Source organism: Taeniopygia guttata, chromosome 6 (assembly GCF_048771995.1).
Source record: "Taeniopygia guttata chromosome 6, bTaeGut7.mat, whole genome shotgun sequence".
Taxonomy (NCBI): Eukaryota; Metazoa; Chordata; class Aves; order Passeriformes; family Estrildidae; genus Taeniopygia; species Taeniopygia guttata.
In genome coordinates, this window is record NC_133031.1 from 19277167 (window position 1) to 19297665 (window position 20499).

Here is a 20499-nt window from a genome sequence, read left to right on the forward strand (position 1 = left end):
TCATCAAGAAATACAAAAGTAACCTAACTCAAAAATATGGCTCTTAAATGACCTAACCTCTTGAACTGAGGCACTGAGACATTGTATATTTGAGTGGAATATTCGGGGCTGACATTTTTTATTGTTGTGTTCAATCCCCATATCATTGTCCCTATGTAATTGATGTTTCATTCATTTCAGTTCCTGACACACCATCTGTTAAGCCCCACATTAAAGACTTTGGGCTTTATTTATTTTAACAGTGGACTGAGACACATCTCTTCAAACTTGCCAAAACAGGGAAAAGTAACAGCCATTAGGAAGAGACAGACTAATGCAAGTATTGAACTGTGCAACTGTATCTGCAACTGATTTGCTGTTTTGTTTCTCATAGCACAGGTGCAGCAATGATCAATGGCTCTCAACACCCATCTTCATCGTCATCTGTCAACGATGTGTCTTCAATGTCAACAGATCCAACATTGGCCTCTGATACAGACAGCAGTCTAGAAACCTCAGCTGGACCTCTGGGTTGCTGTAGATGACTACTTGGTATTTTGGGTGGTGGGAGGGGGGGTCCTTTTAGTCATTAATAGGGCACTTTTAAAATTTGGTGGTATTTTTGAGTGTTTTTTCAAAAATAATCATGGAATTCATCATAAAGTGCTGTAATTTCAAACTGTAAGTTGTGTTATAAGCAGCCACTTTTTTGCTGTAATTAACTGTAAAATATTAAACCTGGTAATTTTTATTGTGGTTTTAAAATCTGCATATTTGCTTTACTATTATGCTGCTGATCTTTTTTTACTGAATTTGTAAGATTTGTTTTATCAAAGCACATATTAATGTTGTGGTCATTACCATATGATGAATTATTTAAGATTTTATAGGTTTTCAATTTTTTAATTAGAATTTATTCCAGATGTTTTGTTCATGATATCCTTCAAAGTTTTATGCTTGGTCAATCGTCTGTGTCCAGGTGGAGGGAGAGAGAATTCAGTGCAGCCAGCTGTAGTTTCAGGCATACTACTGTGGTGCTGGGTAGTGAACAAAATCCTCTTTTGTTTTGGCCACTTGCCTATAATACTTCAGCAAAAGCAACAATTAGTGAGGGTATTTTTTAGAGAAACTGAAAAAAACCTTTGCAAAGTAACATTATCTGAATGGGTTTATGAACTTAAGAAAGCAAAGCATATCTTCAAAGCTGCAGAAATATCCAGCCTAGCAGAGTAATATGATGTTTTCTGCAGAGTTGTGGCATGCCAAATCTTGTGATCACCATAAAACATGAGGATACTTCATGAATAATACATTTCAATGCCAATAAACTGTTTACTTCTAGCTTGTAGCCTGTTTTTGTACACAAGAAATGAAGTGTATCCAGGATGTTTAGACTGACAAAGGGGAAAACAAATATGCTGTAGCTATACTTTCATGTGAGATGTGATTCTTGGGAATTGTGGTTCTTACTAGTTTTGTCTACTAAGGCAAGTACTTTTTGAGTGCTTTTTTGGGTCAAAGAGGGAATGACATGAATGCAGTGGGGGCAAAACTTCAGCTACTCTTTCTCCACCATAAGTAACTGATTGCTAAAAACCATGAAGTGGTAGGAGAACCTCAGGATTTCTGTAGCTAATGCATTAATTGAGCAATATATGCCATCCAAAGGGGGGAGAAGTAGTGCTGTATAAATTAATATTTATCTCTTTCATTTCACCATGAGATCAGTGTAGCAGAAATCTTAGAAGTGGTTGATTTTAAGTCATAAATATTCAGTAGTTTTCATCAACAAAGCTCCAGGTTTCAATACACTTTTTAAACAAATGATATATTGAGATATATAGAACAGTTAATAAATAGTCATGTAAGATGGTGCTGCTCCTCACAGAAGTATTTTAACTGTTTACATTTTATATTTACAGAATGATTTATGTATAACTGACTTAAGTTTATGTATGAGTTAAACAATCATTCAGAATTTATTTCTTTGGAAAATGCAGATTTTTACATAGCTAGGCTGTATAATTGATTGCCTTGTGTAGATGCATATTTTGTGTAGTGAATTAGAATGTGAAGAGGAATTCAAATTAGTGAAGCTCACAAAAATGGGCATAAAAGATACAGAAGTCTTGCCAGGCACTGAGCATAAGCAAATAATGTAACTGCCTGCAGAGGTCATGCAGGAGTGACTGGTGGTCTTCAGTGTGGTTCCTTCTGCTTGTTGGGTTAAAAAAGCATCTTTTTGAAGTTTTAACTGAAAGAGGAATATTTGTCTTTGCAGTGAATTTCAGAAAAACAGAAGTGATAGTAATGTCAATGTCCAACATGTCTTTTTTAAAAACATGCAGGGTTGCAAGGAATGGTAATGTCTCAAAGATAACAAAACTGATAAACTGCACAGTTGTTTTCCTGGCCTGGCTAGACTGCTGGTAAGTGCTGTGTGCGTGTAATTTTGCTTTCCTCGCTTAGATCTAATATTTCAGTATTGCCTTCCTAAGCCACATTTGTTAAGGCAATTATTTTTGCAGGATCCTGCCAAATTGTATATTACCTCAGAACAGGCAGGACAAGTTTGGATTCATCTAGTACTGGAATGTAGAAAATGTTGAACAGAGACCAATGGAACAGTCTGTTTTGTAATTTTTTTATCAAAGTTTAAGCTGTGAATTAAGCCAAAATTTTTGGTCAAACAGCAGTACTCCATTGTTATATAGGGTCAAGTGATAGTGTGGTCAGCACAGTGTAATGGAGTTAAGAATGACAAAAGTAACTTCTGATGGCTCTCAGTGCTGTTAAAAATAAATTGGTAAATATAGTTCCTATATAAATTTATTTTAGACCCCACTGGGTTGCAGTGATGATTGAAATATTTTGAAACTTAAAAATATTTTTTGCTATCACTTTTCAGTGTCCGAAATATATAGTAACTGACCTGAGCTCATAAGTGCTAAGGAGAATTGAGATTTTCTTCTTTCAAGGCAATGTTAGTGAATGTGTGGAACTGCCCACTGCAGCCTGTTGCAGTGTGTGAGCAAGCTGTGCTCAAAGCGATTGTTTCAGTAGGCTCAGACCTTTGTCTGTGCAAACAAAGGGTTCACTTTTGGCACCGTCTTCACAGGAGTGTTGCTTTTTCTTTTTCTTAGTTGCTTGCATTTTAGCAAATTAAAGTGATGGCAAATTTCAAAGACAAAATCATATTCAGTAATCAAATTATCACAACAGCATCCTAGTCTTCACTTTTTATTTGTTGAAGTATAAGCTTTTTTCAGATAGGTGTACACTGCCACAGATAGCAAACAAATGGGTAAGTGGAATTCAGCTGTCTTTGTCTATTTTTGGCTTATATGCTATCCAATACACTGTACAATTTTAAAGTATTGTTAAGTTTTATTTCAAACTTTGATTTGGAATCTTCTCAAGACAGCAGGCTTCACTAAAGTGTATGCAACTTTTTAAGGCCATTCCAATCCACTGGGAGTTGATATGGATTGAATTACCATGAGCTGTCTGATCTCTTACCTCAGGTGAGGTTCAAAGTTAGGCAGTAATAGCGAGATTGATTTCTGCCTTCTGTGGGCAAAGCTGTGGCATGCAGCTGGAGTAAAGCAGCTCTCTCCTGTAGAAGTAGGTTGTTTAAGAACTTGAAATAGAGATGGAGTGGAATTAGTACCCTTAGAGTGTACTGGGACGCTTTGCTGGGAAGCTTTTGGTTGGTGCAGGACAGTGGGTCAGAGCTGATGAGTTGGTGTGTGCGAGCAGCTGTGCTGCCCAAGCACAACTCCCTGGTTGAACTTGCTCAGCTGAGCAGATGTGGCACTTTGCTTGGGCTTTTAGCTCTGAAGAACTTTTACTATGTGAGATGCAGCAGCATCTTTCTGGGCAGGAATTCCAGCTCAACACAGCATCCATACCATTGGTGTGGTGTGGGAGTGTCCTGTGTCCCTGGCATGAACTGTTCCAGTAGGGCTCTGCTGTCCAGGCTTGGTGGGGCCAGCACTGAGTTCCTGGGCTTGGGGCTCTGGGATGGATGGATGGAGCATTCAGCTCAGCAGTGCATGAAGGAAAACGTCAAAAACCTCCTACAGGAGGATGGTCCTACCCAGCCAATAATCTGAAGTATATGACAGTAAAGGTTTCTTGATAAAGATAATGGGCAAAAGGGGAGGAGGTTAACTTATACTTGGTCTTACTTTACAAGTTGCTAAAGCGAGTGAATTACAATTTCTAGATCTATTTTTATTTGCTTTTGGCAGCAGCTTGCCCATACCGTTACATTTTCCTGTCAGTGGTTTGGAGCAGTTGAAGGAGAGCCTGTCTGCATTTTTCAGCAGAATTAGAAAGAGAGTTTTATTGAAGCAGTGTGATAAGACTTTACTGCCTACCCAAATTTTCAATTAATTTAATTTATTCTTAGTTAAGAGCACTGGATTAAAGGCGTATTTTATGTGGTCTCTCTCACTCCCTTCTCTTTGTATGTCTGTGTTACAGAACTGTGTTATGAATCAGATCACATTGTGTTTCTATTTTAGCAGTTCAAAACTTAAGCTAGGTTTTCTTGAACTACCTCACACAAACTTTCTACGTTTCTTAAGTAAGCAAAGCTAACCCTCGCTATTGGAACTACACTGAATGTGAAGAAAAAATACACCTCCTTTAGAAAAACAAACCTACTGGCCAATGTTGAGACAATATCAATATGTTTCTTATCTATTTCACGTAAGATGTTCATGTGTAATATATATATAGCCTGTGTACAGTAATGTACATCTAGATTATTGTGTTAGCTGCAGATTGGTGATTTTATTATTGTAGTCTGGTTTTGTAGGGTAAAAATAGCTTACTAGTAATGTCAGCTCATCCTTTACATTTTACAAAAGGAATAATTCTTGGTAAGCTTTGCATACAGATGAATTACTTTTGTAGGCCCAATATCTAGTCTATTTTTGAGAGTTCTTGAACTTTTATTACTAAAGTTGAGAAAAAAAAATCCCACCCCAATTATTGTGATCATTCCTTCTGCCCTTCTTGAAGTATATTCTTGATTTTATTATGTCCCAAGAAATACGAAGGGGAAGATACACCATTAAAACTACTAGGGAAAGCTAATTTTTTTTTTTCTTCCCCACATTTGATACCTTTTCCTGCTTTTTATTTATTCCTTCCAAATAAGCTGTTGGTAGGCATTACTGAGAACATTGTGGGGTTTTTTTTAACTCATTCATGCCATAGGTCATTACATGTGCACCACTGGAATGTATACATTGTTATCTAGTATGTCAGTTGGTTATAATGATATTTTAAATAAAAAAGAAAAAAAAAAAAGTTTGACCACCATGTATTTAATGTTTCTTCATTGCCAGGCTGCTATGGGTTTCGTATGAATAATAGGGCTGCACTTGGAATCTTACTAGTGAGAGTCCTTCCTGAGAATTCATCGGTTCTTTAATGGTAGTGTCCTGTCTTGTGTGTGAGCTCACTTGTGGGCAGAGTGACATGTTTTTTCCATTTCTCCATTCACATGGACTTTGGATGTGCCACAGACTGTTAACAGCATTCATGGTCTTTGTGACCAGTGGAATCCATTCTTGCTTCCAGCTCCAGCGCCCTTAATTCCTGAGAATACAGCTGCTGAGAGCTCGTGCTGCAGAAAGAGGTAAGCCTTGGGCTGCCTAGTGTAAGGGAGACTCTCTTAACACTGCATCCTGGACAAGCCTGAGGGATCTGACTTCTGGACAGCTGACCTGGATGCCTGGACCACCAACTGAACTGTCACTTCTCCCACAGGCAAGTCCCAACATAAGTCACTTCCAGCAGGGTTTCAGTGCTTCCTTATCGACTGCAGCTGCCCTTGAGCTGTGCTGGTGGTGCCTTTGTGTCCAGGTTCAAGTGAAAGGGACTTAACCACAGTGCAGGCAGCTTTGTTTATCTGGACCTCCAATTTGTGGGATGCTCTCCTAGGAATATTGTAGCACTCAGAAATGCTCCTCTTTATTTGCATGTCAGCATAAAGTGCAGTCAGTTTCCAGTGATAATGTTATTACAGAGCAAGGCCGAGAGAGTTGTAGCTCTGCCCAGGATTTGTCTGGTGTCTCATGACTGAAACACTCCATAATGTTGCTGGTTTCAGTGGAACTCTCGTGAATGTAGATGAGTCATTAAGCTATTAATTAATTGTCCTTTTTGCATTAGAAATGCCACAAGCTGTTGAAGTTTTCTTCCTTATTCTTCAGTGTTGCTGTTTTGCTTTTTTTAAAAGCATATGCTTGTCTTGGGTTTGTTTTTTTTTTCACTGAAAAATTTTTCACTGGGTTTTTGGGGTTTTTTTTGCCTGCATAGTACTGTAAGGGATATTCCAGGCTGAGAAGATGGGGCAGGTGAAGCTGTGGTAAAAATTTATCTATTCCAGGAACCTTCTGTCACATTTAATTAATAATAACCAAACCTGTATCTGGTAAACACTTGCTAAGAAAGCTGACATTTAAATCAAGGACTGTAACAAGTGAAAGGTCAGCGAAATAAGGAGTAGTCTCCAGTGCTTACTGTGGGGACATGCATTGGTAGTAAAGAGTATGGAAACAGGAGTTAAAGCTAGCATAGTGTGTATCATCTTCCTTCCATAAAAGCATAGTGTTCTTTGAAGCTGTGTACAAGTGGATCTAATTTCTTGCATAATTGCCCATATCAGGAATTTAACATAGTCCTGTTACTGCAGTTGAGGTTAACATCCCACTGTGGTGCATTTTAATGTGAACTGGGTCCTTTGCAGCTTCTTGCCAGGTTTATTTACTGCAGTGGCTCATCTTCAAAAGCAGCTGAAATTTATTCCTTGTGAACATAGATGTTGCTGGAGTACAACAGCCAGTCTGGAACTGGTTTGTTTCACTCCTCATTTTGAGTGGATAGAGTTTCTTTGTATATTTAAAAAAAAATATTTTGGATGCCACATGTTATAAATCTTATGATCCTATCCTAGAGCTGCAAGTTTGGGACAGGTGGGTTTGTTAACAGTTACCTAAGGTTAAATCCCTAAGAACTGAGCCCTGCTGACTGGGAGACTGAACACCAGATACAGCAGACAAGCAGTGAACAGGACTGGTGGTTAACTCAATCTTGAGTTTGTAGTGTGAATTAAAGGGAGCAGTCTGCACTCAATACATACAGGAGATAATGCAATGTAACTAGTGAAAGGGAGGTATGGACTGTCAGGATGGATACAGTGAAAGGCTTCTATGTTTTGGGTAGAAATAAAAGAAGGCATTAAAATACCCTGTCTGCTACTAGTACTTGGGTTGAATGTTGCATTCTATCAGTCCTGGTGTTTTACTTACAACCATTAGACCACCTTCCAGTATTAAGGTTTATTTTGTGATGACTGACCTCATACCTCCAGCTACCTGCCACGCTACCTGCCTACCTGCTCTTCGAGCTCAGTCACTGTATTGCTTCTCTCTCACATTATGCATCTGATGCTGCTGTTTTAAATGGCCATCTTATTCCTTAAAGAATCACTTGTGACCTCTGATAATGAATTCAAGGCAGAGGTGGGAAAAAAAGATGGGGATGATGCTCATGCCTGCAGGTGGCAGGCAGCTGCTGCTGAACATGCAGGTACCTGCCTCATGCCAGCACAGTAAGGAATCCAGGGCAGCTGGAGAGCCTGGGAAGTAGGAAAAAGGTTTTGAAAAAACTGAATGAACTGATCCATGTGAGTTACCTGCTGCTGGGCTCGCAGGTGAAATTCAGGCTGAATCTGGTGAAACAGTTTTCTGTGTGCAGGCTCTGCATGGCTCAGGGTGTTAAAAATGCTATGCAGAACTTCTTGAAAGACATGGAAGGGAAGTCAGCCCTGGTAGCAAATTACCAGAACTTACAGCTTCATTCTAAGGCTTTTTTCTTAGCAGAATTAAGGAACTTGGGATGATGGGTTGTTTGCAGTATTCTTCCTGTCCCCTCATCTCCCTGTAAGAACTAACAACAAAAATATCAGCTGGTGTCATGAGAAATGTTACAAGGGAGGTAAGTGTACATTGTCCCAGAAAGGTTAAAGATAGATCCTCACCCTCCTCCGTTTACCCACCCTGACAACCCCCACCCCAATTGCACTAATTCCTCTTACCATAAGTTTTGTTATTAATGTTTGGATGTGTTTTGATGATAAGAATCTTCCGTCTTCTGCCTTAATACATGTATCAGCTCAGGAGATTTTTTTTTTTTCTTGCAGGTAATACTGCTCTATTTTTTGGCTCAGAAAATGTTCAGATACCTAAGGCAAAATGTGCATATTTAAAGTTCCACAGAGTTTGTATAGCCAATCTGATTATTAATCACAGTTTAATTTAAAGTTGCATTTTTGTGAAACACTGAAACCATTGGGTGGGTAAAGGACAATTTTAGTGAATTGTCAAGATTTTGGTATCTTCAGCATGTTTGCAGACCTTGTTTTCACAATATCGTCATAAAATAATACCACTCTAGGAATGAGATATTTAAACAAACTTTATGGAGGGAGTGGGGCAAAAACCACCTCGTTAAATCCATCTGGCAAATGTCCTGGCTGTGGTGACAGGCTTGAACTGCCATCTTCCCAAGCACAAGTGTAGGAATCCCTCAGCTCCAGGTTCAGCTGTCTGTTGGTTCTGGGCATCCACCCACCCTGCAGGACCTTCCACTGTCCTTGAGCCAGCAAAAGGATGGTGCAGCTCAGTCCAAAGATGGCAGCAGGACACTCTGGAGAAAAGTATGTTCTGTGGATACAGAGGGGCCCCACTCTTTCTTGGCAATCTGACACTAAATTTTCAAGCTTTATGGTCAGCAGTCTTTCCCAGCTGGCCCAAATACTATAGCACATGTAAAGACAACAGGGCAAGTGTCACTGAGAGCACAATCACTATAGAATTACTCATGATACATGAGTATACCAGAACAAAATATGCATTTTCACTCATTTTGTCAGGAATGGGATTTTCTATACTTGTTCTACTTGGAGACTTTAGCACTTTGACTCCCAACAGTTAAACATCCTAATGTTGAAAAAAACTCTTCCATTTCCTTCTGCAGGAGGTAATTTCTCTTCTCAGCATCTTCACGAGCGCGTTCAGAATTCCTCAGCTTTATCTCCAGCATCCTGTATTTTTTTCGTTCTTGGTCCAGTTCTTCTTCTAACCTAACCACTTGGTTCCTCAGGTCTGCACTTGTTTCTTCAATTCTTAAAACCAACAGAGAAGAGAAAAAAAAAAAAACGTTTTTTAAAGTAGCTGGATAAATACAGCTGATAAATTTAAGTTAGTCCTCTTAGAGTTTTTAAAGTTAACATATTCTAAGAGGAAGTTTTAAAGGAGATAACTAAATGCCATTTCATTATTGTTGAATTTAGGGCAGAGCTTCCTTCATTTGCATCTTGAAAAAAATGCTGAAATCTTAGAAAACAATGCTTACTTTCCAGCACCAGACTGCCTGGCTAAGTAGATTAATTAACTCCTCATTTAGGTAGAGTTCAAGTATATAATTCCAAAATAATCTTTTAACCTGTTTTCATCCTGATACTGTTTCCCTATATGGATATCCAGTACAGAGGAACATCCTTAGGGATCAGACAGGAATGAAGTCACAGTCCTTCCTCACCATCCATTTGATGGTATTTTCTGTAAGGTGATCTTAATGAAAGAATATGAGCTTTTTTTTATGTCCTTCACTGGGTGTGAGATTTAATGAAACCCAGTCTTTCATATGAGGAAGAATCAGAAGAACATTTCCTAAATGCATCTGGGCACAAAGCTCTGGCAAAATTCAGAGCTTTCACTCAGGAGGTCAAAGAACAAAGTTCATGGTTCTGTGATTTCAAAGAAACACAGAAGGCACTGTAATTGCTGTTCTCCCCCTTGTGTTTCCCAATCACAAGACCAAGTAGTGGCATTAATACTGAGTAAGGAATATTTTGAGATCGGAATTACTGATTACTAGAATGTGTATTTAAAAATTAGACTTTTACAATGAAAGATGCCCTCCTTTAAATAAAATAAATACAACTTTTAAAAATAATTTCCAGCACAAAACCACCCCCAACTCTTCTTGATCAGTCCAATACTCAACATTGAAGCTGGGGTGTGGCATCCCAGTGGAACCGTGAACAAGTTATTTTTAGTCAGGGTAACTGACTATCAAGAAGGCCATGCTACTGCCTCATAACAAAACAAAAATGAAGAAAAATAGGGCCTTGGGCAGTCCCAGAAAGGTCTGAATTCCACTTCATGACCAAAGGGCAATTCATCACCTTAAACTTTTCCTTTCTGTTCCTTTACATACAGCTAAAGATGGCAGTTTGATTATTGTCACAGTTTTCACCGTGAATCAAAGTCACAGGGGCCCTGACCTGCACCAAGTCCAGCAAAAAGCAGCCTCTGTGGATGAAGGCAGACCTTTATCTCCAGCCAGTGGCAGCTGGAATATGACACTTCTGAAACTGGGATGCTTCCCCACACAGGTGTAACAGCTCTGAGCTGCCAACTACATTTTCTACCACTAAGCTTAGGGGTCAACTACAGCAGCCTGAACTGTTAATTCAGGACTGAATTACACAGGGTCACAGTACTTACAGCATTTCCACATTCACAACAGTCCTCTCCAAATACTTAATCTTTCTTAAGAGTGCCAGGTGGTAAACATGGATTACTGAAACTCAACAGAGAATGTCTGGTAATTATCTTAACATTGAGGGAAAAATGCTCAGGAACAGAGTGATTACAGGAAGGCCATAAAACTTGCCTCCCTCTGACTAAGAGAGAGAAAATGGGCAGTTGATGAGAAATAACAGCTTTTCCATCAGCAAGTGTTCCTTACCTCTGCCTCGGGCAGGTACTTACTCTGCTTTCCCTGCACTTATGCCAAGAAAAAAAAGCTCATATTCTTTCATTAAAACATGTCCTGCTAGATGCACACAGTTCTGCAAACCACACACGCACATGTACAATTTCAGGGGACTAAATTATCTTCAATAAAATAAAGCTGGTGAGGCAGCCTAAATCTTTTATGCTAAGCAGCCTCCTTTCTTTGCTAGTTAGCTCTTGTCTTTCCATAGTAGCAGACTTCCATGCAGTCTGAAAAGGAACATACTTTTGCACCTATAGATTGCTGCAAATGTAGTAAAAACATTGCAAAATTTTTGAGAGCTGAAAAACTTGGCTTGAAATTCTTAGACTTGACAGCACAGTCCTTCAGGCTGTAAGCCCAAACAGCTGGAGTCATCCTGTTTAATACAAAGAGGCAGTGATTGCACCTTGCCTGGTTTTATGAAACTCTTTAATTCATTAGGCATTTTCGTCTCAGCTACTTTGCCCTGTGAGACCTGGCCAATTTAGAGTCCTCCCCTCGAGCCACAGTGCTGTCTGTGGGAAAGGCAGGTGTTGGAGCTGAAGCAGCTCAACAGCTGGAATAGAGAACAGATCTTCCTGGATGCTCCAGGTCAGCAGCTTAAGGCCCCATTGGAACAGTTTCATTGATAAAAGGTGGAAAACCATCTCTTCCCCCAGACAGGAGGCAAGAATGTGCAGCTACACATTTCCAGGTTCTGCAGCCTGGTATTTCTGTTTATTAATCTGTATCCCTGCAACAAGGCTAGCCAGGGCAGCTCTGCACAATTAAATGTAAGGCACATACCCTCACCTCCCTCCCATTCTGTATCAGTAGGGCATTAAAAAAAACAAACCATGTGAGTCATGAACTTCCACCCTCATTCACAGACCCTTGCCAACACTCCATGCTAGCAACTGTTTCTGTTTCATAAGTTCCTACACCTTGAGCTCCTACACCTTGAACGCAACAAGGTGGGGCTTTTCTCCCACTCAGGGATGTAAGGTGGGAACTGAAAACTGCTGCACAGCCTGATTCTCCTTCCAGCTCCACACACCAAGGCAGGACAGTGCAAGAGGCAGAAACACAGAAGAGGCTGACAAGCCACCACCAGAGGAAATCATAATATAAAGCAGGAAGATAGCAAGAGGAATTCCTACCTTAACAACTGGCCCATGGGAAGAGGTCACAGTTCACATACATTTTTGAGAAACTACCTTAATGAGAAAAAAGTACCAAAAAAACGCAGCCCAAAGCTGTGCTATACAATCCCATCAGTCTCATGTGCTTTTGATACCATGTTTGGGAGACTGGCAGCATTTTCATACTTCAATTTCCAATCTGAGTTTTAATAATTGAAGGAGTGTAACAGTAACACCTTAACAGAAAAAAAAAAAAAAAACCCAAGCCCTGAGAACTCGACTCTTTGTAAGAAATGGGACTACAGCCCTTCTTCAGTGCAGGGTACTGATGCTGCAGAGCAGCATGTGTTATAATATGGTGTGCAATTTTGCACATGGCTGTATATCAAAATATATCTAATTCCTTTAATTATCAATATTTCATGTGCCTATTTCCCCTGAATGCTTTCCTAAAAGTCTATTATCACATACACTCATAAAACCTAATATACTCACACAAATTAATGACTCACTTGTTAATAATACTTCCTACAACTCCAGCCCTACACACAGCTCTCCTGAAATCTGAAAGGAATTTTTCTAAGCCCAGATGGAAAGTAGAGCACCAGCTTGTGCAAGGAAACACCAGCTGGCAAATGACACAGTTCACACTGCTCCTCCAAGCTAGGCTGCCCCATCAGCCAACGACCACTCTTCTACATCAGATACCAGAAGTGAGGTTTCTAGAAATTCAACACAAAAGGGCTGCTGAAAACATTACAGCTGAGATGCAGACCCAATATCATCACTCCAAAAAAAAAAAAAAAATTGTGAAAACATAATCAAGAGCAGTTTCCTCAAGAATGCTGGTGTTGGGAAAAGAACAAGAAGCCCTCAGTCTCAGACTGGTCTGGTGCAAGTATCAGCACCTGCACAGATCATCCTTGTGGAGGCCTGACCATCCGGGGTCCCAGTTCCTCCCTACAAAATGTTTGCTTTGCCATTTCTCTGAAGACAATTAAGAGCAGACTTTGGCATTACCTGTGCAGTTCTCATTACAGTGAACACACAGAATATGAAGTATTGGATTTCCCTGTGTCACAGAAATCCCCCTTTGTTTTCTTTTTGATGCTCTCTTAAATCAGAGAAAGAAAAGTTGGATTCAGAGAGTAGCAAGGGAAAAGTAGAATCAAATCTGCTGTCACCCAACCCCAAATTTCAGGGCTGAGAACCTGGTACCCTTGGTAGCCCACACCCATGTTCAGACAGGGGAGAATGTTGACAGATGACTTCCTTGTGTGCCCCCTGCAGATGACATTACCTTTTGATACTAGTCTCATACTCAGTCCTCTGTTTGCTCAGCTCTGTCTTTAGCTCCACCACCAAGCTCTGTAAGGCCCTGGAGCATTGGACAGAGTCTCGGGAAGCTGCAGCCGGGTCACTCTGCTCGCTGCTGCTGCTGCAGCCTTCAAACCTGTCCATGCTGTTCTCCAGATCTGCTGTCTTGACCTCGCTCTGAGACAGCGAGCCCTGAGTTACCCACTCGGTTTTTAGGGAGCTCAAAGCCGAAGAGTCACTGGCCCGGCAGGCTGGGCAGCTGCTCACCGAGTCCATCACGGAGATCTCACAGGACGATGTAGACCAGGTGGTGCTGGCCATGCTGTGTGTGCTGAGGGACAGGCTGGAGGAAGGGACATTGTCATAAGTGGAGAGTCTCTGGGAGGAGCACGAGTCTTTCACTCGTTCCCCAGAGGCTGTCCGGCGATGGCCTCGGAGGGAGTACAGGCCGTTCATCAACCAGTTCCCGCTGGAGGAGAGGTTGGGGATATCTAAGGATGAGCTGCCCAGCTTTGGACTCACAGACCGTGCTCCCTGCTGGCGGAAGGAGTATTTCCATGGAGGCAGCGTCTGCACTCTTTTACTGGGGCTGGTGGCAGGCTGAGTCGATTTGCCACTCTGCTCTGGAGGAGTGATTTTCACTGTAGGTCCTGGCGTGGCCTCTAGAGCTACAGCATTGCCAGAAGGCAAATCAGCGGGGCTGGCAGCGCTGTTCTGTGACCTGCTGTCCTCCCCGTCCTCCTCGGAGATCCACTCCACAGTGCTGCGCTGGCGCATTGGTCTGATTTCCAGCTGGCTCCCTGGCACATCTGCCTGAGGAACAGCAAAGATCCGCCCCTGCTCACTTATCAGTACTGTCATCAGGTGCTGAACCAGCGAGGTGCCTGTGGATGGAAAACAAAGGTGAGCAGGGGAGGAGACATGAAAGACCTCTGGGACTCACCCCAGCCTCTTTGCATGACTAGTCTGCACCCAGTTTCTTGGTCTGAGCAGGCCCAGAACTATTCTTACTGAAAAATTACGAATTTCAGCTAAGGCCTTCTGCTGCACTCAGTGTATACAGAAGCTTGCAGGAAGTATGACATCTGCATTATACATGCACTTGCAGAGAGTGTACAGCAAGTGCAGAAAGTGCTCGCAGTTATTTAAATCCACAGAAATGTGCTGCCACTGTTTTCCAGGAGTGGAACAGACCACTATAAACTAATAGAGAGCACCACTTACCAAACCTAATACAAAGTATTTCCTACAAAAGAGGAAAACCTTTAGAAGGGTGAGTAAGCAATTCTATTTTCAAGTATTACCTGAAAGAGAATAAGGCAAACATACTCAGGGTTCAAGGCAAGAGCCTGATTTTATTGGTGAGTTTTTGATCTAATAGCAAGATGTACTGAGCTCACCTACCACTTCTATTTTATGTCTGTGAATGCAGGAAGAGAACTAAATGTCTTGAAGATAAGGGCATTCTTAAAAATTTAGCTGTCAAACTTCAGGAATTTCTATTTGAAATGCATGGGTGAAATTTGAAGAGAGACACAATTAGAGTGCGTTTTGTTAAGATCTCATTATCACTTTATTTAGGAGATTCAAACTACCCTGAAGCTAAAAAAAAAAAAGTCTTTCCACTTCTCTGTTACTTTTATCTAACCAATTCTCAACTAAAATAAAATATTGCCAATCCTGTCATAATGATGAATTCTAAAAATCCAGCCTACATACCCTGATTTTTTTACAGTTCAGACCTGTGGCAATATAGAACTCTGGGTCAGATCACTGTAGTGTTTTTATACGATGATTAGGAGAGACCAGCACCTGCACGTGTGCACCTACATGCAGTACGGGCACCTCTGCCATGGGATGAGCTGCAGAACGAAATGCCTGAGCTGATCTGAACCCAACCGTGTCCCTGTCCCAGCTGAGCAGGGAGCACAGTGCTGCTGGCCCGGGCTGTGAGAGCTGCCCCAGCGCTGGCCCGGTGGCCACTAGGGGAAGTCCCAGCATCGCACACAGCCTGCTTACAGCTGTCCCCACCTTCTGCAGTGAATAACAAGCCCTGCTCCCGCACTCCCTTCTCCTCCCTGAGTTTTGTACCTTCTGCACAGCCAGGGGAAGGTATCAAATTTACTCTTAATAATATGGCCCACATCTCTGTGGTAGGCTTCGAGTCCCTAAACTACTATAATACGTCAGGTCATGCTCCGAAGTTGTCCTGCTGCCTTACAGTGAGTTGCCATCATGGGAGACACATCTGCACATGACCTGTGAAGAACTAAAGGCACTGCTGCTGCTAAGGCATGACAACACTGACGTGTGAAGGATTTTCATCACACAAAATACCACCTCAGCTGCTCCCTACGGCTAGGGAGCAGAAACAAAGCCAAGTTCAGGCATCCTGGGCACAGCATCTCCATCTGTGCCTAATTAATTAATCAATTCTTTCTGCAGCCTTGCTAAATTCATACAAAACTTTATGCAAAAACTTTGCTAAAACTTGTACCACAGTAGCTGTGTTTCAGTGCAGCCTGGGAGAAGAGCTGTATCCCAGTCCTAACGTCAGTCTGCTTTATTCATATGGAAGCAAATAATTTTAAAGCTTCAGATTTTTTATGTCCAAAATTAACTGATTTTTCAACTCTTTGATTCCGTGAAATTTTGATCCATACAGTCTCTTTAGAAAAAAAACATTTCTAAGACACTTCTAGTTACAGCCACTGTGGCACAGCCAGAACTAGTCCTCTCCTCATGGCTCAGATGTTTTCTCTTCAGGGAGCAGTATAACCACTGAAGTGCACCAATACTAAATGATTGCAGCTTGGTACTTAAGCACAGTCCTTCTGAAAAAGCAGCTCAGCTTTCATTTTAACAATAGGTTCAAAAAGAATTTCAAGGGCATAGAGGCATCATGTGGTGGAGAGGAAAGACACTCCCAGTCCAGTGGTGAGTGGGATAAGATGCCAACTGGAATACCACTCACAGGCCCTGATGAAAGGGGTGGCTTGACTTGTTCTGACTGTGCAGGCAACTGATACAGCTACCAAGGAATGTATGGCTTCACTTACAGCTCCAAAACACAGCTGCTGTGCCATCCCCTGAACAGCACCTACCTTCCATCATGGTCACCGGATCCTCCATTTTGGGCCGCAGTATGTTTGGTCCAAATACTGTAGCCAGGTTCTGGACACTCATCTTGTTAATGCTGGAATGAGCCTGAACTTCATCAAGAAACCTTGAAAAGCCCCCCCAGAAAAATCAAAGGAGGAGGGAATTAATAAGTAAGTCACTTCTCAGACTAAAAGCATTCAGTTTTGTCCTTTTTGCATACAACCCTGACACCTGAAATGATTTGAGGAACTACTGTAGCTTAGCTATTCAGTGTAACCCCAGATCCCTCCTAGTGTATGAACCAGAGAAGACAGGATGTTTTCTGCCAGAAGTACTCACCTAGCAGCGACTCAGTCTACTACTGGGTCTGAAAGGGCAGATTTTTGCATTTTAATAGGAATTCTCAATTTACATGGATTGACTTCGGCGAATTTTCACTTACAGATATAACAGAACTAATAAGTCATCTCCTTGTCTGAGAACTAGCAGCCTGTGGAAAGAGCTTTGTAGCTTGACTTGAATCTAACAAAATACAAATCACAGAATCACAGAATGGTTGGAGATGGAAGAAGCCTTCAAAAATCATCTCCTTCCAATCCACAGATAAAGAGGCAGCCCCAAAACAGGGACAATCAGCAGAAATGAAAGGAGATAAAGCTGTGGGGTCCCTGAAAATCCAAGAGGAAGCTACTACTAAACCTCACTTCCAAACCAAAGCTAATGCCAGACTGGCTATTGACTGCATCTGCTACTCAGCTTGTGTCATAAATCTTCCAAGTGTGCAGTATCTGGAATAAGTGTCTACCTTTAGTGACCTGTATGTGCTTCTGAAATAAATAATATAACGTATTAGTATCATTCATGCTTGCTGCCAAGGCTGCAGGTGGCAGCAATTTGCTTGGCTGATCCTCTTGGATAAGCCAAGCACTTCCTTCAGGCAGGCTGCATTCACCTCCACATTTTTTAAAGGAGTTGTAACTTACACTTAAGTGGTTTTTGAATATTCATACTTTCAGAGTATATTATTTGCATATAAGACAGCCTCACAAAACTTAGAGACTTTTCCAAGCGTTAATTAATTTCACTTACTTGCATATGTATTTGAGGAGGTTGTAGTTGGCTTGGGGCAAATTCTTCACCTGTTTAACCAGTTCCTGGGTACCCTGAGGGACAGGAAAAACAAGAAGCAGAGCTATTAATGTAAATGCTGCTAAGTAGACATGACCTTCCTTTAGGACTACAAAGCCCTCTTTCCACAGCCAAATGCTGAACAACAGATGATAACACTAAGGCTTAGTGTTAGAAGAGGTGTCATCCAGTGTGTTGCGCCTTACCAAAAACCCAGTGTCCAGAACTCTATTCAGTTCTCCATGGAAATCCTCCTGTAAACTTTATTGGTTGACATAAAAGTCTTCATTTAGAGAGGCCTGCCAGCCCTTAAAGCCTGCCCACTGGCATTGGTATCAGTGTACCAGCAGATGTGTCTTTGCCTATTTCAAACTTGGAGGCAGTGAATGCAGTATAAATACATTGCAGAATGCTCAGTTGAGCAGAGGAAAGTTTTTTCTTGAAAAAGCTAAATTAGTCCAATTCAGCTGCCTCCTCTTTAATGATGTACTTCCATTTTCAGTCATTCTGACCTGGGACATGCTTCCCCACAAGATTTCTGTCTTTACATTAAAATGTAAGATGACACATCAGCTGAAGGAATGACTGAAACCCCCGAAGCTGCTTAAATCATCTGATAAAAACCTCTGACTCAGGAGACTATTGTCCTGCCACAATCCCAAGTATCATTTGCTTGTTCCTGTCAATGCTGCTGTTGCTCTGGAGATTTGCTTATTTTTGGAGACAATTAAACCTTTTGTGGAAAAACAGATACCAAAGCACATTTAAGGAAGAATGATAGTGCGAACTAATGATGGAGAAATTCCAGAAGGAAATGGTTCCAAAAAAGTGCAACTGAACATTCATTTCAAACTCTCCTTGAATTTTTAAGAACTGTTTAGGAAGGGAATTCTGTTGGCCAAAATCTTGCAATGTATTTCTGATTTCTCTGGTCCAGACAAGTCAGAAGGATCCATAGAGCAGTGCCTAGTCCTGGCTTTCTCCTTATTACCTTAAATATGCAGGTACTTTATTATTCTCTACATCCCAGCACAAAAAAAAAGTTCTCTAATAAAAACCTGAAGCTTAAAATTCTTAAAAGCAGTAACCACTTTATAATTCCTTAGCTTAAACACTATGCTTGTTTAATGGTGACAGCAATGGAGACACCGTTTAAAGGCCAGTCTCTTCTGAAAATCTCAATCCTCTTTTTTAAACTTCTAAAAATTTTTCAGCCAAAGACAGCTGCTACTGATGTGAAGGTTAAAGTCAGTTGTTCAGGTCAATCAACTTGCAAGTGACAAGTTTGAACCAGAGCTAGGTGAGCTTACAGACCTAATTCCCTCTTGAATCTTGCTCTGTAACCCAATTTATTTCAAATAGGGAAATCAGGATGGTATTTGGCACTGTATTTCAAGTGCTCTGAATTAAAATGCCATTGGCACTACTGGATGTAAGAGAACACTTTGGAACAGAAACTTAGGCAGCTGTGAACAGCAGGAAATATGACCTAAAGGTAAAAGATGCTACCTGAAAGGAAAAACCATTCTAAGAATTTACAATCCATGCTTTGTCACAAGGGCTCTCAGGCACAGTATTACACAGAGCGTATCTTTATATTCATCGAAGTACAAACACCTGACAGGTAAAAAAAAGCTCTCTCCTCCTGCAGCATGTATCAGCTCTGCCAGATTTGTCCTTACCAAGGCCTGACCGACAGAAGGCAGAGGCTTAGCCTAGGAACACCATAGTGAGAGCACAGAGGAAAACACAAACTTGAAATCCCTGTAGTAACAAACAGCACCGATCATTGCCAGTGTCTGCAGCCCAGCAAGCAACAGAAGCACTGCACTGTTATTTATCATGGGATTTTGCAGAAATAACTCTTACCTCCTTGAAAATGCTGCTTTCCAATGAACAGTCTCAAACCCAAGGATTTTGCAATGAGTATAACAGATCAGCACCAATTCAGAGCTTCTAGTTTGGCTGGAAAACTAGCAACATTTTAGATTATCATAAAAAAATTCAGATGCCTCTTTAAAACAACCTTGAATGTGTTCAATCCACTGAACTGTGTGCATCTCTAGTGTACAGGTAGGAGTGAAGGCTAAAATGCCACCATGTAAAGGCAGCTCAGACTCAAATGAGTTTTTAGGCTTCTGAAGATCCCTCTTGCTCTAAATTTTCAAACCCTCGTCCCAGTCAGTTGGGATCAGAATCAAACCTTTTAGTGCTGCATTCCTCCTGAAATACCTGGAGACCTCAGCACAACCCGAGGTCTCTGTTATGGCCCTGTTTGCATTCGAACACCAGAGATCAGCTGGGTGCAGAATGAAGATAAAAAGCAATTTGACTAAAAACTTCAGGCAGTACTGGACCTAGGCCAGGTTAATAATCACCACAATAATTCCTATCCATAGTCACCATGTAGCAGCATGAGGTCCCACAAGTTCATCTGAAAGGCTATTTTGCTGTAAGCAATTTAGGTTTTTTGGGTGTGAGGTGAGGGTGGCCATAAAAAACGAAAATTATACTAAGAGTCCAAAAGTCTCATTCAAAACTTTCAAGTGAAAAAGTTAAAGAAAACAGTACTTCAAATTAAAGTAGTACAATTACATTTTGTTTCAAAGTACTTTTACAAAATAAAACATTTGATTTTCAAATTCCCTGCTTACCATTACGTGTTAAAAATCATGGTTTCGATGAAACCACGTTTCTGAGCAGGGGGATTTTGCACGTGGGAGGCGAGTCAGGCCCCATAGGCTAGGTATGAATTTGTGATGCATTCTGCTCCACGTGCTACTGTGCACGTACAGCCTCTCCACCCCTGGTGAGTGCACTCCACCTTCCTTTCTGAAAAGGTAAACAGCCCACGCTGAGGTTCCAGGTTTTTTGGTTTTGAGAAAACCAAAATTGCTTCTGTTTACAACAGCACCTTAACAAAACAACTCTGTTCTATGAGCAGTACTGTATTTTCTAAGTGCTTATTTTGGCTACCTAGTGCTCC

The 20499-nt window shown here is 41.2% G+C and overlaps 2 protein-coding genes across 16 annotated transcripts in view; one reads left to right on the top strand and one right to left on the bottom strand.

Annotated features, from left to right (window-relative positions):
* MAPK8 (mitogen-activated protein kinase 8) overlaps window positions 1–1320 on the top strand; it is a 175113-nt gene extending 173793 nt beyond the window's left edge. For 5 of the 8 annotated variants that reach the window (XM_072931077.1, XM_072931078.1, XM_030276018.4 and 2 more), the window contains one exon: window positions 379–1320. In XM_072931077.1, coding sequence (XP_072787178.1) covers window positions 379–524 — 146 coding nt within the window. In that variant the 3' untranslated portion in view covers window positions 525–1320. Of the gene's footprint in view, window positions 1–373 lie in introns of all 8 variants that reach the window. The other 3 variants (XM_030276022.4, XM_030276023.4, XM_030276024.4) reach the window with 1 other exon arrangement.
* A 1825-nt stretch (window positions 1321–3145) lies between these two features.
* ARHGAP22 (Rho GTPase activating protein 22) overlaps window positions 3146–20499 on the bottom strand; it is a 125479-nt gene continuing 108125 nt past the window's right edge. For 6 of the 8 annotated variants that reach the window (XM_030276014.4, XM_012574596.5, XM_072931073.1 and 3 more), the window contains 4 exons: window positions 17475–17548; window positions 16388–16509; window positions 13267–14167; window positions 3146–9184 (listed from right to left, as the gene is read on the bottom strand). In XM_030276014.4, coding sequence (XP_030131874.1) covers window positions 8956–9184; window positions 13267–14167; window positions 16388–16509; window positions 17475–17548 — 1326 coding nt within the window. In that variant the 3' untranslated portion in view covers window positions 3146–8955. The remainder of the gene's footprint in view (window positions 9185–13266; window positions 14168–16387; window positions 16510–17474; window positions 17549–20499) is intronic. The other 2 variants (XR_003961097.4, XM_030276017.4) reach the window with 2 other exon arrangements.